General features: G+C 40.8%; 1 protein-coding gene across 1 annotated transcript; it reads right to left on the bottom strand.

Moving 5' to 3' along the window:
- Positions 1–4859: 4859 nt before the first annotated feature.
- On the bottom strand, positions 4860–16608 carry IL7 (interleukin 7). The gene is made up of 5 exons (XM_068186302.1): positions 15842–16608; positions 12229–12371; positions 8859–8945; positions 7943–8095; positions 4860–6003 (listed from the first exon to the last, which is right to left on the bottom strand). Exons 1-5 carry the CDS (start codon positions 15849–15851, stop codon positions 5857–5859), a joined length of 540 nt encoding a protein of 179 aa, XP_068042403.1. The 5' UTR covers positions 15852–16608; the 3' UTR covers positions 4860–5856.
- Positions 16609–17069: the final 461 nt, after the last annotated feature.

Below are 17069 nucleotides of genomic sequence, written 5' to 3'. Positions count from 1 at the left end.
ATATTTAAAGAAAAAAACGTTCAGGGAGTTGGACTGAATTTTCAATCTTTAGTGTATTACATGTGTCAAGAAGTTCCCAGATTTAATTTATTGGTGATCTACATCGAAGCCCTCTTGCTCTAGTCTTCTCTGCACCCTTATGCCTTGGTTTTCATGGGAGGAAAACACATGAGCTATGCACTGTCTGTTTATACTGAAATTTAGTGATGCAATTGTTGTGATGATTCCTATACCAGTGTCTAATCCTATGACAGATTAACTGTCTGCCATTTTATCTTCCTAATGTTCTTACTAAGTTCTTCCATTCATTAAAGAAGTGGGGGGGGCGGGGGGGGGCACAGTGAAAGGTCAATGGTAAAATTCCATGTAAAGTAACGGGAAGAGACTGGTTTTGATGTTTGGCCTGAGGGAGTTTGCATTCCCATTCTACTTTTGTGATTTTCTCTTATGCAAAGGACCTCTCTGTGCCAGGAAGTAGTGCAAGATCATTGGAACTATGCTGATAGAACTGCAGTGGAGTTACGAAAAATGCTAGCTTCAATAGTAAAAACAGCATAGCATAAAGCTTAATCTCTATATAATGTATTTTACATAGGTTTATATTTATGCATGATGTCCACACCCTAGGTAGTTTCAGAACTGGAATCTCCAAATATGCAGCAATTAAAATATGTGTTTATATGAATAATTAGTCTTGCACACCACTGCAAGGAGGTGGGCACAGGGAGATGCTTCACCCCCATTTCAGGTTGTAACTATAAAATGAACATATAGGCAGAATTTTTCAAATTTGCCAAAGAGACTTGAAGAGCCCTTGAACTCCCTGGAAGGAGGGAGAAAACTCCACCTGAGAGTTCCCTGGCTGGGAGGGCGTCAGGCAGGGCGAGCTCTCCGCGGTGCTCCAGTGCTGAGCCTCTCCCGCAGTGCTGGGGCAGCGGCCACTCCAGTGCAGCCACACATCCTGTGCCTTCACAGGATGGGAACTCCAGATTTTATTGTAACACCTGACCCAGTCTTCATGCATCATGGAAGTGCTCTGTCATCTGCAATGGACTAGCTTCTAATTTACCATCACAGCTGAGAGCTGGTGCCTGAAATGCAGGGAGAGCGTTTTCGTGATGCCTGCTTCACTGAGTCAGTGGAAGGAGATATGACTGCAGTACTTTAAATAAACAAGATAGGTGCACACTGATGTAGACTATGTAAATAGTCTGCATATGAAATTGAATGGTATTGTCTATGTATTACAAAGGTCACAAGACGTGCAAGTTTCCATCACATAGACTTAGTATATCTGCAAGGAACAAACCTGTTGTGAGTGTTTTTAATCTTGGCTGAAAAAATTGTGTTTAGTAAGAGCACTTTTTTCAATTTTATTTCTATCCAGTTTGACTAAGCTATGAATAGTTATATGGGTTGTACGAGAAGGTAGAATTTTCATCTTTGGTAAAATTTGTTTTAGTGACTCTGGTGAAAACAGTTTAATTGCCTTTCATGTGCAGCTTATTCCAGCTTGTGATTGTTTTGTTGCTGGTTGGTTTGGTTGGTTCTTTTCCATCATGCTAAGTAAGGTTTGAGTGACCTAATTGTGTTGTTTGAAGAAGTGTTAGGTAAAAGACTTCATTAGCTGAATTCAGTAGTTACTTTGTTGATATTTTTGTTCCAGTATTCACAGTATAAGAGATTACTCTTGCATACTAGTTCATTTTTTGATTTGTTTTGGGTTTGGTTTTTTGGTGTTACATCAGTCCAGAATAATATACATTTCTGGAGGATCCTTTTTAGCCCCATTCTACATCATCTTGCCAGAAAACAGCTTCTTCACGTTTTCTCTTAATAAGTGTTCGTTCTTTACAAAAGTAACCGATAAGGATATTATATTTCCCCAATTAGAACATTTGAGTCAGCAAATCAAATACTCAGTTTAATATGGCTAAATATTGAACCCACATTCTAAACAGAAGTGTATGGTTTACCATAGTTCTATATTTCAGTTTGGCTTTCTGGCAGAACCATGGATTTGGGTGGGATCTGTAAAGTGCTGAGTACAGTACAACTGTTACAAAACCTACTTTATGTGATTGCTCTAACTCTTGGTGTTCATCCTTCAAATGACATTTAATATGTTTCTCTTCATAAGTTTATTTATTAATGTTCTATGTTTTTAAATGCTGTGTTCATTCATGTGTTGGAGGTGATTAATTTTTTCAGCATTGCATTTATTATGTTTGCCTTGCCCCTGAGTACGTGGAATATTTGTTTGTGACCATCCAGTGAGGGTTTTTTTTTGCCAGAATTCCTTGGTTTGTTTGCCTCTTATTTCGTATTATGTTTATTTTAAAGTGTCAGTTCTGTTTTAATTAATAAATGTAAATCACCACCTAATGCTAATTTGCCACTTGTTAACAATAAAGCAAATATGCCAATAAAATTTCTTGTGATGCGTAATTTTTTGTAGTCAAATGTAAAGTTATCAATATATAATATATATATTATATATATATTATATTTGTAGTCAAATATTAAATTATAGCATACAGGTAGGTAATATAATTTCAGTCTTACTAATATTGTGATGCCTGATCTCAGGTACACAAAGAATAGGGTTTTTTAATTGAGTGAGATGATATTTGGATTTCTAAGTCACCTTTAAAAACATACCAGATATTTAAATCAATGTGGTCTGCTTATATAAACTTAACCCTGTATCTCCTCTATTTCCCCAACTATACTGAGAATTTAGTTTATGTAGAGCCCATCACTGTGACATCTGTAGTATTTTTTTTTTTCCTTAATAATAAAACTGTAAAGGATAGTAAACTTAAGCTTGATGTGGGTTTGTTCTCCTTCATGACATTAGAGCACTGTTTTGTTACAATAAGGGTTTGGATTGCTGATTTTTTTTTTTTTTTTCCTAAATATGGATGAATAGAGATCAATGTCTCTTTTCATTCCTTTTTTTTAGGGGAAACTTCCTTCTACTGAGCTCTTTGGCTTACTTGGAGAGATATAGATTTGAAAGGTAGACTACTGAGTGGAAAAGGAATTGACTGAATGGATACACTGACCACAGCTTTCTGGCTGTATCTATGTCCAGGTGGAGGCTGGTATCAGGTGCTGTCCATCAGGACTCTTGTTTTGGGACTCTTGTTTTGGTGCTCTTTTAGCATCTTTGTCAGTGACACAGTGAGATCGAGTGCACCCTGGGCAAGTTGAAGGACAGGATACCATCCAAAGGGACAGGACTGCCATGACTTCTCAAATATCATGGATGGTGATTTAGACACTTCCTCTGCCAGTTCCCTCAGAACCTGCAGATGTATTACATCAGGTTCCATGGACTTGTGCGCCTTCAGGTTCTTCAGATGGTCTCAAACCTGAACCTCTTGCAACAACATTGTGAAAATCCTTTTAATTTAAATACCTTTTTTTTTATCCTTGACACCTTCCCATAAATTCCATGTACTTCTAAATCATGGTTTTGACTCATATGATTTCTTTCCTGTGGCCAAATAAATAAATAAATGCAGAAGTGAAAGTGACAGGGAAGTAGGCATGATGGTGATAATACCATGCACAGTTTTCATCCCTTTGCCATTCCTGAAAAGCACTTTAGTGCCACATTTGTAAGTCCAGGAAACCTGAGGAAGTTCTCGAATGGAAGGAATAAACCAAAGAGCACAAGGCACTGCATTTAGCAGTTAGTGTTTGCATGTAAGCAGTGACTCAGGAAATTTAGCAACAAGAATCAGATAGGCAGGTTATTTATTAAAAGAAGTAATCAGAATAAATCCACAAGTTCATAATCACTTTATTTAAATTTCTGCTCTAGATCTACTGATCTACCCTTGGTCTTTCGCCCAGGGTAGTCCTGGAACTGCTTTATTTCTCTCAGGACTTAAGTTGTGGACTGCTGCTTACGTAACTTAAACTGACTGACCTTTCAATTTTGTAGTAGCTAATAACTGCATCTGTGTATTTTTGCTTTCATTCACACTGCCCTTTGCTTGCCAAGTGGTTATTAGGAAATCAGTGCTGGCTTTCAACTGTTCTTGAATTTCCAAACAATATCAAAACAACTGTTCTTCAGTCTCAGAGACCAATTAAATCTGCAGTCTCCTGGGTCGTCTTTCAGAAGAAAGGATTTCCAGTGAAGTCCTTACAATTGAGGTTACATTATCTTCATCTGCAGTATGATACTGGGAAATGTTTCCTTTCCCTGTTCCATAAAAGATTTATGGGTTGGGGTTGATTTCAGTTTTTTTAAGTGTTTGGAGTTAAAGTTGTGATCTCTTACATGAAGAGCTAAAGAGAATATGTGAAAGTCTCAGTCACAGTTTACAAAGTTACCACTCCTGCCTCATCATCACCATAAATACATAGGGGATTGGAGAGTGCGTATTTCAGGAAAGCATGACATGCTTTGCTCTTAACCTCTTCCCTCTTAGACTCAGTGCAGCAATCTTATTCTAGTCAAATACATAAAATTAGTGTTGTTTACAATCAACTGAGCAAACAGTGCTTTGAAGCACATCCTACTGCTTTTTCAGGTGTTTGTTCTGAATACCAACATTTTTACAGAGTATTACAGAAAAATTCTTTTCGCACAGATAAAACAATTTATGTTAGTTTACTTTGAACCAGGAAACAACTGGCTGACTTAACTAAAGCTTTCCTGAAGTATTTAGTCCAAGGCAGATGGCTGGTATGGAAATGTTTACCTAAACTGGGCAGGTTACGAGCAGCTAAGAAATGGGTACTTTAAGACAGGAATTCCCCAGCTGGGCTTCGAATGACTGACTATCTCTGAAAAAAAACCTAAAAAAAGAGTCATGGTAGTCAAAAAGTGAACAGCCCAATTTCATAGAAGACAAATATTTTATTACCAAAGGAGTTATATCAAAGTAAGAAACTGCAAAAGAGTAATAACTATAAAAATACTTCTATTTATTCAAAATAAAATATGAGCACTTTATTAGTTAAATGCCAATATATTATTCTCTGACAATATTCACATATTTTAAGTCATGTTTGCCTAACATCTTAAAACATGTTACATAAAATAATTGCATATGAGAAATCACAATCTGAAGCTAAGGAATTCTAGCTCCTCCTGCAGCCAACTCTGTGTTGATCAAATGAATGAGTGTAGTGCTGTTTCCAGTCAACTGAACAACTTACATTCAGGCACCTTTTTCTTCTTCCACAGGATTCAGTCTTGCCTGTGCTTCAGCCAGCAGAAGCATGCTGCATCTCTCAAAAAACAGTACCCTTCCTAAGTTTTTCAAAAAGCTAACTTTTTCCCTCTTTATCCAAACCTAAATCATTTAGCAGACCCATCAGACCCACACCAAAAACACTTCTGTGTCAGGAGAACATATCCAAGATAAGCTGCTGCTTTGGTAAATTGTTACTTTTGGTCCTTGGTGTGTTTTGCATAGATATAAAGAAACCAGCTACTTTTTCATACTCTTTTTCTTCACCTGCAGATTCCAAGATGTTTTTTAGAAATTCCAGTAGACATGCAAGTGGCTGCTTTCATATGACAGTATTATAAAGTTACTTGAAAAATCATGAAATTCAGAGTAGTTTCCAGAGCACAAAGGTTGGACACAGACGTTTGCAGAGTTCTTTGTTTCACATGCTGGTCTTCTAGTTCCACTTCTTGGACTTGAGCAGCTTGGTTCAAGCCATTTCGGTTTCTGTCATCTCCAGGAACAAGGTACAGTAGCCTTCCATCAGAATTCTGGCATAAAGTGTTCATATAAGCGAGCAAGGTTACTGGAAGAGTGCATATAAAATGCAAAGTTACCAAGTAATGCCACTTTGAAAGAAAAGAGCAGGATTCACCTGGAATCACCTGGAAATTAATTTTTCAAATTTATTCCAGCAGGATCGAAGGCTAGATATATTTTCTTTCAGTTCACAAACTTCTTGATTACATTTCTTTTTGGACTGTTCACTTGTCTCTGTATCTTCTATTCTAAATACTTGTGAGCAAACCTGAAACAGAACAGATTGTCTTGTTATCTGAGAACTGCTTATTCTATTCCTTCTTTCTATAGCCATCTTTCAAAGCAAACCAATTGCCTTACATCTGAACACTGGAGAGACCCTGCCCATGGGACTGTGAGAATGTGGCTTTAACTCAGAGCAAATAAGGACACCTGAAACCAGTGTGTCCAACTAAGAGCATGTAAATCCTCCATCACAGATTAAAATTTATCCTCCATTGTCTGAAGGACTGAGAAAATAAAGCCAATTAATTCTCAGGGACTGTATGTCGGGATGACCCCAAGACTGTAAAAGTCCTTGTTCTCCCAGCCCGTGCAGCCAAAGAAGGAGTCAGGATGCATAGGATTGGCTTCTCAGGTTGTTTATTTTCTCTTATCTATAACATTCTTTCTCTGACTTGCTGAGCTCTGTCTAGCAGGTCGGCCATGGCATTCTGTGTGCTGCCTCGGGCGGTGTTTACATTTTATGCTAAAAACTACGTGTCCTATGTTTACAATAATGTGCCAATATCTATCATTTATGTTAGTGTGTCTCTACCTTAAACCAATAGAAAAGTGTCACCATCACAGCAAAACATGGAGGGCAAGAAGGAGAAGAAGGTCAGGACACGCCCAAATCCCTCCATCTTGTCCCCTTGAACCCCATTCTAAAAACCCCAAAATTCCATTCTTTTTCACCCTGTGTTAATTCAACTATCACACTACTCAAACCCTTGTGGCTTGTAATTCCTGATACAAAGTTGGCAACTTTTTCCACAGGCTAAAATTGAAGCCACAGGTGTTTTTGACTTCATGCCAAGGTCTCTGAGCCCCCTGCCAGGGTCTCAAGACAGCCAGCGCAAGCAAAGGGATGTCCTGGACTCCAACAATTAATTTGTGAGCCAAACTTTGACTATATGTGCTGAGACTAGTGGAACAAGACAGACCAGTTCCAGGTGCTGGTGCTGTGCCCTAGTGTTCAAGATCTCAGCCAGACAAAACTACTGTGGTTCTTGTTCATATTCAATGACTGCTCATAATTTTTTGCTAAATTACTTTAATTGGTCTTTAAATAAAAGCAGAAATCCATAAGGTTAGGCAGGAGTTATGAGGGTGACACTGACTTCTTTGTCTTGACTGGGATACCTTTAAAGTAAGGCAAATGTTGGATTCACCAGAGGTGACAAAGCAAAATATAGACACCAATATTACTTTGAAGATCTCGTCCCAGATTGAAAGTCTCTCCACTTCAAGGAGAAAAAGAGCTAAATTAAGCCTTCAATCCATCCCTTTAAGCATTATATTTTTGGTGCCTATGTGGAGACTTTTTGATGTTGGTTAATATTTTTGTGTTCAACAGGTAACACTGAGCCACACCTAAAAGAACGCTCTTCCTTTGCTACAGTAGTCAGTAGATTACTGTGCTACATTTAAGTGGCACCTCAAAAAGAAGATTCTGCCAAATACTAAAAAACCAAATATTATTATACCTAGTTGTTCTTGAATTTGAAAGATTGTGGTTAAAATAAAGACCAGAGAGAATCTCACCCTAACTGTTTGTGGAGACAAACCAAAATAAATGTTACTCTTGGGATTAGTGAGAAGGTACAACTCTGACTACAATCCAGAGAAGTTTAAATGCCTTCTTTGCACAAGTCTGGTCCTTGTCTCTCACTGGAGAATTAATTAAGTGAAATTCAATTCACTACTGAACCAGAGGAGGAATCTTCACCATAGCCTTCCAGATGATTTTCTTAAGTCTTTGCACTGGGCTTAATGTCTATTACAAGACAAATGCTATACAGAGGAAACTTCCTCTGGCATAGAACATGTGCCATGTGCAAGATATTTGTATCTCTTAGAGGCAGATGTGCTAATCTGTGTTGAAAAGCTCTAGAAAATAAGGCAAATATTTAAACTATTGCACACTAAAGTTGAGTACAACTCACCTTTTCTTTTTTAGGTCTTTCACATTTACACTGTAGAACTTGTAATGTCCCACATGAGACGAATGCTGCTTTCTGTCTAAAGGCCTTGCTGATTCTCTGCTTATTAAAGAATCTGAGCATGTTGCATGCCATGGTCTGTAGTGATTCTATTTCCTGTCAAGAGAGCAAGGAAAAAATGTCCTGAAAAGTTTGTGCACCAATAATTATTGGTAATGTTGGTTTATCTTTAAAAAACCCCAAACTCTCCTTCAATTACTATTGGTTTCTCTTGCTTTCATAGTGCAAGTCTTTTTCAATAAAACACATAACTAATCTGACTTACCTGCCATCTTTTTGAGATATTTAAAGCAGGAATTTTTAGTATAATAATAGTAGCATAAGGATGTTAGGGAGAAATCACAGCTGTAATCAAATCAATTGATGCAGTTAGGAAAACAAATGATTTATGCAGGCAGTGCCTTTATCAAGTCATGATAAAATCTGTAGCAACAGCTGACAATTGTGCTTTCTGGCATTTGAGATCTGCCCAAAATACTATTTTAAAGCTTTCAGGTCTGAAGTGAAAAGCTTAGTTAATATGACTTTCTGTAGAAAAAAAAAAAAGAGATTGGGAAATTGTAATGTTTACTTCCATTGGCAAAAAGAAAAGTTTCTCTTTTGTTTAAAAAATACAGAAGAATCTTCATAGTCGGGAAAAAAAACCCACATTTTGTGGACATGGAATTGCTTAATTAAATGTTTAAAATATCACTTTACTCAACACATCATATAATTCCAGATTCAAAAAACAAACCATCCTGAATACTGTGATTTTACTCTTAAAACAAAATACTACCCTATCATCTATTTTATCCTGGACTGTACAAAGAACTCATTTGCGTTTGTATTCTCTACATTCTGAAGAGTTAAATTTTACCTCAGTATCATTGCAGAAAAACATTTTGATATTTTCTTTTTTTTTATTCTTGCAGCACCTGTCACGATTCTCTGCAGACATATTTACCTGTAAAAGATCATATATGTTTAGGCATGGAAGTGCTGTGTCAGTGTTCAGTCACCCTCACAGTCAAAAGCTCTTTCCTGATGTTCAGAAGGAACCTCCTGTGTGCTGGTGTGTGCCCACTGCCCCTGGTCCCTTCACTGGCACTGTTGATAAGAGCCTGGCTCTGCACTCTTTGCCCACTCACTTGAGGTAATTCTACACATTGATGAAATCCCTCTGAGCCGTCTCTTCTCCAGACTGAACAGCCCCAGCTCTCTCAGCCTTTCCTCATCAAAGAGATGCTCCAGTCCCCTTCAGCATCTTAGGGGCCTTTTGCTGGACTCTCTTCAGTAGCCCCATATTTCTCTCATACTAGGGAGCCCAGAAATGGACACAAATCTGTTCAATTTGAATCTTCATATTCTATTGCCTTGTTCTTTGGAAATTCTGAGACATAAAGCAATGTTTAAATCTTACATTTGAATTGTAACATTGAATACATTGAATACGTTTGTCTCAATAAATAAATGTCGCAGCTCTAAACAGATGGTAGCACTCACTTTGCATATGTAATAACAGAAGATGGCTTAAGCAACATCACATGGTCTTTTGCCTGATTATAATATTTTATCAATACTTTATCCTCTCTTGTAGTTTCTTCTTCCTCTTTCACACTTGTCATCAAGATGACAACAGAAGACAAATCAACAGAAGCTCTGTCTTCTTCAGCCTGTATCCAGACATTCCAGTTAAGCCAAAAGGCTTTAAAAAATCAGCTCACTAAAGTATTGTTTTAGCTCTCTGCACTTAGCCATGCGTATGAGCACATCAGACAGTTAATTCCTAAAGTTTTTCTGCAGAAATTGCCTGTATTTCAGAAGCTCACCCAAGATAAACAGAACTTTATCCAAAAAGTGTTTTTAAAACCAAGAGTTTAGTCAGACAAATATTCACTGACAAAGGAAAAAACCATAAAACAACAAAACCAAATTAAAAAACCCAAACCACCAACATCAGGAAGCTAATGCACATCTTTTCTTGTACCAGAACAGAAACTGCTGCAGTTACACAGTACCAAAATTTATCATGATATGTATGTGTGTGTATATATATATATATATATATATATATATATAATCACCCTAGAAATTATATATCTGTCACTTCATTTGTAAACTGCCATGAAATATTTCCATCCTCTCTAGTTTCTTCAGATTACCTTTAGTATAATGGTCAGTAACCACATCTGAAGGCTTTTTATTGGCTGTGTCTAAACCAACCTAAGGGAACTCCTGACCTCAGAAAAGGCATTAGTGAAAATTTAATTACCTTACAGAGACCTAGTATATGACTCACTATCCTGCTCTGCAGCAAACCCATAGTTGCTCCAAACATCTGGCTGAGGAGCTGAAAGCTGTTGACTGTGGCTCTGCAGTTGCAGCAAAGTGCCTACTGGGCAGTTGCTGTCACACAGCACACATAATATTTGCTGTTAACTTATTGTGACAGTACACTGATTACAAATAGAAAACAAATTTCTCTTAAATGAGGAAAAGGAAAGACAGAAAAAATGAAAGAACTTGCACAGTAGTTGCTTGTGCATGTCTTCTAGGAAGTAAAAGCTTCAGAGCTCAGTATATTCCCTTTAGTTTTCACAAACATTAATTCGTGAAGGTTTTATTTATGTATTTATTTTGATAACTCTTTTAGTTTTCATACAGTCTTCTACAAAAACCCCTTGGTCTTAAAATATTGCAATAATATTTATTGCAACTAAAAAAGAAAAGAACTTTCAAAATGTATCTGGAATAACGGCATTGCTTCATTCCAAACCTTGGGGCACCGACTACATCAAGCTCCATCCTACAATAGGACAGTGGCAAGGCATTGCCCTATCCAGGCCAGGACAGTCCCCCAGCCTCCCTGACCCTGCATCTTGAGCAGGGCTGGAAGGCACCTCATGGATCTCCACCACCAGAAGGCACCAAGATCTGCCTCCCAGAGGGTGTTATTCCTTTGTATCATTTTCTCTTACAGGTCAGCTATCTTCCAACTGCCCACCAAGAGAGTTTGGTTTTGTTCTCGAGGGAATACTTGTCTTTGTCAGAAATACAACAGCAAACTAAAGGGAATACTTATCTATTCTAATAAGGCCATTAATATTCTCCCCAAATTTGATGCTCATTCAGGATAAAGTCATTTATCTGCAGAGAAATACTTTCTCTCTTCATAATTTCAACCAACATAACATGATCAAAATGTTAAAAGATCATTCCCTGATCCTAAAGGTATTTTGTTTCCAGATGAGGGTTGATGTGTCTTGGGTTGGAGACCACTGCCATAATACTCTGAAGGATGGTGGTAGTTTCGTAAGTGTGAAGAAATGCAATGACTCCTGATTTTTCCCGTGGAAAAAGGCTGTATATTATTTGTATTTCATGCAAATAGATCTTGATTTAAGACGGCAACAGTATGGTGAATTCTCATTTAGTGACATTCTGTCAGGAAAATCACTTTTTTTGTGGGAATGCCTCTACTAATATGACTGTTTTAAGTGTTCCCCCATGGAAGTGTTCTTGACAGATGAATTTAATTGCTAATGATTCATGAGGAAGAACTGGAAGGTAAATTTTGGGCATGGACTGGTAAACTGTTAAGAAACTATTTTGCAAACCTATAATAAATGTGGCTGATAAAGCCATAAAGGAGGAGATTTACACATGAGACTATTAAATTCTTCTCTGCTGCCATCTAGAAAAGATAATTTTTGTTGGCTAAATAGGATATATTAATAGGTACAAAGAAACCTATTAAGATACAAACAAATTTTTACTGTCATATGAATTTTGTGCCTCTGTGCACCTGTACTCAATGGACAACATAAAACTTCAGTCAAGAACTCTAATTAGTAGAACCAATTAGGTGTAATAGAACAAAGGTGTAATGCTTTGTTCTCTTGATAAAAGCATACAAACAGAAGTATTCATGAAATTACTTTAGAAAAAAGTACTTTCTAATCAAATATATGATGTATGGCCAAATAGTATATGTGTCTAACTACATAATGCACAGGCACAAAAAACTGTATCACAGTATTTGTACATGCAATGAGGTACTATCCACAGATTTCAGAGATTTTAAAGACACTGAATTGTTGCACCCCCTCAAATAGAACCACCATTCCAGCATAATATGTGACTTTAAATTGGTCTTTTATCATGTTTCAACATTAGAGCTTTTATCATTAATTGTTAGCATCTAAAAACAATCAACATGTTTTGGAAGCCCAAGAGCTACTACCTACCAGCTCACTGATGTCGTGACTTAGTATATTCTCATACTTCACACGGATTTCAGTTGTTTTATTTCCCATTGCACAGCTAGATGCATTCACTGGAGACAGAACAAGGAGCAGTGGCAGAACTGGGAAGGTAGATCTAAAAAAGGCTGGATTGCAAGAAGGACAATTAGGTACATGTTAGTTAATGTCACAGATTGTGTGCTGTATTAACAAATACATTCTGTAATCTATTAAAATAGCTTAAAAGGGGTCTTTGTACAACAAAATGATTTGTGCCGCGCTAGAGGGAAGGATTCACCTCCAGATTAAGACACTCTTTGGGTGTCTAAACTCCCTCATACCCCAAGATGATTCAGCCAGTGTGGATAAGAGCCTACAACTGTTGAGCTGACCAGCTACTTGGTGCGTGCTTGGGCTGAATTCATACTCAGGGTTCACTGCAAGCACTGAATTTTATTAGACCATAACCACATCGGACACATGTAGAGGCGTGTTTTAATCATATACGTTTAGACATTCAAGTGTTTTAACCTGCAGCTGAATCTCATCTCAACTGCCCATTTTTCCTTTGATAACTTCTACAAATCCCCCTGAACACATCTCTAAAACAGAAGTCTGTTTAAACACATGTTCAGGCTGACCAAATGTACAAATCTATGCTACTGGCCATAACATGAGATGCAACACAACCTTCTCTGCAAGGTTTTTGCAATCTTTTTGAGGAAACTTCACTTCCCATCACTTTGTTTATCCCTTTAGTGGACTGTCTTCCTTTGCTTTGACCCCTGGTCTTTTGTCTTTGCATGACATCTAGGAAAACATGAGTTCTGTGAGGGTGGGCAGAGAAAAAATACCAAAACATCAAAAGAGCCTGAAGAGACTAATAGGAGGCTGCAGGTGACTCACCTGGTACTGGGAATGAAGGAGACCAATTTCATGATAATATGTGATTAGGAATAATTGGACTCTGGCTTATTGTTAGTCTGGCTAAGATAATGCTTAAATTGAAGGTTTTGGGGAAAAAAAAACCAAAAAAACAAAACAAAAAAACAAACAAACAAAAAAAAACCACCAAAAAACAAAACAAACCCCCCCCCCCCCCCCAAAGAAAAAGGTATAAATTTATGATGGAGGACTAGCAAAGATCACAGCAAGTTCCTGGAGGGGTATGCAGTGTTTCCGCCCATCTTCATCACTGAGTAAGAACAACAACTGCATACGGAGCAGCTGTGGGATAGCAGCCAGGAAAGGAAGAGAAGATGCCCTGGCCTCAGCTGCTATTTTCCTTCCTTTCTGGCAAGGATGGGCTGTTAGGTACAGCCAGTCCAGCACTCAAGAGATGGGTTCCTCTGGACCTGGGCATCACTAGTAAATCACAGCCTCAGAGAGGAATTAAGAAACTAAGAAAACTGCAATAAAACTTGACCGTAATTTGCATTGACCCACCTTTCTTCTGCAATGCAAGAACCACAGGCACACCACATGCTCACTGCTAATAAAAGAAACACAGTCCCTTACAGCCCATCCCAGCCAACTCCCACCACACACAGCAGACTGAATCCTCAAAGAAGAATACATGCTTTTCCTGACTAGTGGAGCCTTCTCTTTCTGATAGATTGCATATGAACATGTGGTTATGTACACCTCTGAGCTACAAACAGGACTGGAAAAGTTTTACCTGTACAAGCTAAATCACAGAATTCTTGAGCAAGCTGCCTGACAAATTCTAATTGGAAATTTCATGGGCTGAAAACCAGATTTTCTGACCTTTTCATACACTGATCAACTGAGGTCTATTAATGTCTCAAGAAATCTAGCCTGATGAGCTAAGTGAATCTAAATGGATCCTACATGTAGTAAATTTAAGAACTCTGTAACATGACTCTATTATGATCTTCAAGATCCAAGTGGACACACCTGACTTCCACAGAGCTTTATTTCTGTAAATCTCTTTGCTAACTATATCTCTGTTAAGTGGTTTATCAGTTTGAAGGACAAGGATTTAGTATTTTGAAAGACACTTACAAAAAACATTCAAAAACTCAATTATAGGGCAACATTTTTCCAACCTCCCATTGCACCTCTTGATTCCAGTGCAAAAGATGAACCGCAATGCTTGTTCACCAATAGGGTAATACAAACAACTTGGATATGCTGCTTCACAAACATACTTGAAGGGACGAAAATAGCAGTCCTCTAAATTAAAACAATCTGACTCCATCACTTTAAACTTGGCTTGTCCAGCCACAAGTAGAGATAAGAGATATTGTACAGATTGCCAATCATTTTAAATGAGGATATTACAGAATAAAAGTAGGTCACGTGTTACACACTTATGAAGTCCCTTGAGCCACTGAAGGATGGTGATCAAATTTTTTCAGATATTCCTAAACAAGTCCTCTGGAAAAAATATTAGACAAGTGTCATAAAAAGTTCTAGGAGATGTAGACGGAAAATTGAAAGGGATTTTCTTAAAGTTAGGTAACTTCGAAAGAATGGGAGTTTATGGCACTCCATATGGCCAGAAATTCAAAAGAAAGAGAGCATTTCTGGTAATAACCCATCTTTCCAGTAAACGCCCAGAAACTCCTAAGTCATATCTGGAAAGCCCCAAAAGTTCTCCTAGAAAAGCCAGGAAGAGCTAGTATTCCAGTATTTCCACATATTTAAAAAAAAAAAAAAAAAAAAAAAAAAAGAAGAAACCAAACCTCTTGGCTTTTTAACGTTAAAACACCCTCCTATGCATACAGCCCGAGGCACGTCCTTCGGGGCACCCAGCGGGATCCTTGCAGCAAAATCAAAATTGGGGTGGGTGCCGCACAACCCGGCGGGCTGCTCCCTCTGCCCCCTTCCCCTCTCCGCATCCCGCAATTCAGCGGGGAGCGGGTCACTGCCATTCTTTTCCCTCCGTCCCGCTGCACCCGTGCGGAGGGGCGGACGGGCGGGCGCTCCCGCCCGGGGGCGAGGCACCCCCGGCGCTGCGCCGCACCCGCGCCGGCTGCACCCGCGGGCCAGCAGGTGCCCACGGGAGACAGATGCCCAGGGGAGGCAGATGCCCACGAGAGGTAGGTGCCCACAGGAGACAGATGCCCACGGAAGGCAGATGCCCACGGAAAGGCAGATGCCCGCGGGAAGGTAGATGCCCACAGGAGGCAGATGCCCACGGAAGGCAGGTGCCCACGGGAAGGTACGTGCCCACGGGAAGGTAGACGCCACGGGCGGTGGGAGCAGCGCGGATCGGCGCGGAGCAATGCCTCCCGCAGCTCCCCCGCCCCACGCTGTCCCGCTGCCTCTGCCATTCCCGAGCTGCCCTTCCCGGCAGCAGGCGTGATGGGAACCGGATTCTTTTACTTTCATTCTACGGGGAAAAGAGAAAGAAAAAGAAAAGCAAAACTGGGAATTTCCCTGGCCCCCACCAAGGGTTTAAAAGGCACCGGGAAGCACCGCGCCGGCAGAGCAGGCGGGACGGCGGGGCTGACGGCTCGGAGACAGCGGAGCAGGTGAGCAGCCAGCGCGGCCGGGGGTGCGGAGCAGCGCGACGGAGCGCAGCCAGCCCCGAGGCAGGTGAGGCGGGACGCCTTCTCCGGAGCGGTGCGCTGCGGGGCGCGCTCCTTACCATGGAACATGGTCCGTGCGGAGGCTGTCGGGGAGCTGCGCCGACGGGTCCGCCGTCATGGTGGTGGCGCCGCCTCGGCCATGACGCCCGCAGCCCGCGGAGCGCCGCGCAGGGGCCGAGAGGGGCCGCGGCGGCCGGGCCGGGCTCAGCAGCCCCCCGGCGCCCGCCCGCCCGGGGGGGCCGCGGCGCTGTCCGAAGCGGCGGCGGGACGGCCGGGCTTTGCCTTTCCCATGGGGCTCCGCCGCCCGCGGGTACTTTCACTTTCTGCTCCGCCGCGGCGGTGCTGCCCGCGGGCCGGCGGCGGGCGCGGGCGGCTGCGCGGCCCCCGGGGCGGGCGGCATCCCCGCTCCGCCGCGGCGGGGTCGGGAGCGCCTCGGGCCGGGCGGAGCGGCAGTGGCGGGGCCGGGCTGTGCCGGCGGGGGTTACATAGAGCCCCGGCTACACGCCCAGTGCCGTCTGTGCGGCCGGGGAGGGAAGGATGGGTCTTGGCACTACGCGTGGAAAGAGCCGCTCATCCGCGGGGAGGATATCCTAAAAAAAAAAAAAAAAAAAAAAAAAAAAAAAAAAAAAAATGTCACTGCGTGTTGTGGAGTGGCTTTTTCAGAGGAGAGCTGCTTAGCTTGAACGCTGATGTGCTGCCCTTTCGCTCCCTCAGCTGCCCTTGGATGGGTTGTGGAAGGCGAGACTGCCAAGAAGGCTCTGTCTCTGGTCAAGGGTTACCCCAGGCGGTTGGCATGGGCTCAGAAGCAAAAGGTGGATGGTTTCTGCAGAGTTTGTTGTCTACACCCTTTCCCCCCCACCTCCCTGCTCTCTTCCCCCACAAAATGATTTTGTGGAATCTGAAAGGATTAAAAAAGAATGGTGGATGGCTCAGGAAGGTGTTTCAGCCTGGAAGACACCCAAATTCTGAAAGCAAACCTGTAGAAAGGTGTGTTTTTCTTGGTAAATTCAAAATGCAAAAAATTTCACGTGCAGTTCAAAAGGCTTGGAATGAAACAGGGTATGAAATATCTTTGTAGTGTCCCCTTCACATCTCCTGCCCCGAAACTATCTGAGTTTTGAGTTCTGCTTTACTCTTCCCGCTCTGCATGAGCACAGAGAGCTGATTCTATAACCCCTCTTTCTTCTCACAAGAGTGCTTTTCTACGGGGAGATAGATATTGAGGTGTGAATATTAAGGAGAAAATATGTGGAATGTTCAGGATAGTTTCCTCCCATTCTCTTGAAC

The sequence above is a fragment of the Anomalospiza imberbis genome, chromosome 1 (genome assembly GCF_031753505.1).
Source record: "Anomalospiza imberbis isolate Cuckoo-Finch-1a 21T00152 chromosome 1, ASM3175350v1, whole genome shotgun sequence".
In the NCBI taxonomy this organism is placed as follows: Eukaryota; Metazoa; Chordata; class Aves; order Passeriformes; family Viduidae; genus Anomalospiza; species Anomalospiza imberbis.
This window is presented reverse-complemented; position numbering and strand designations above follow the sequence as displayed.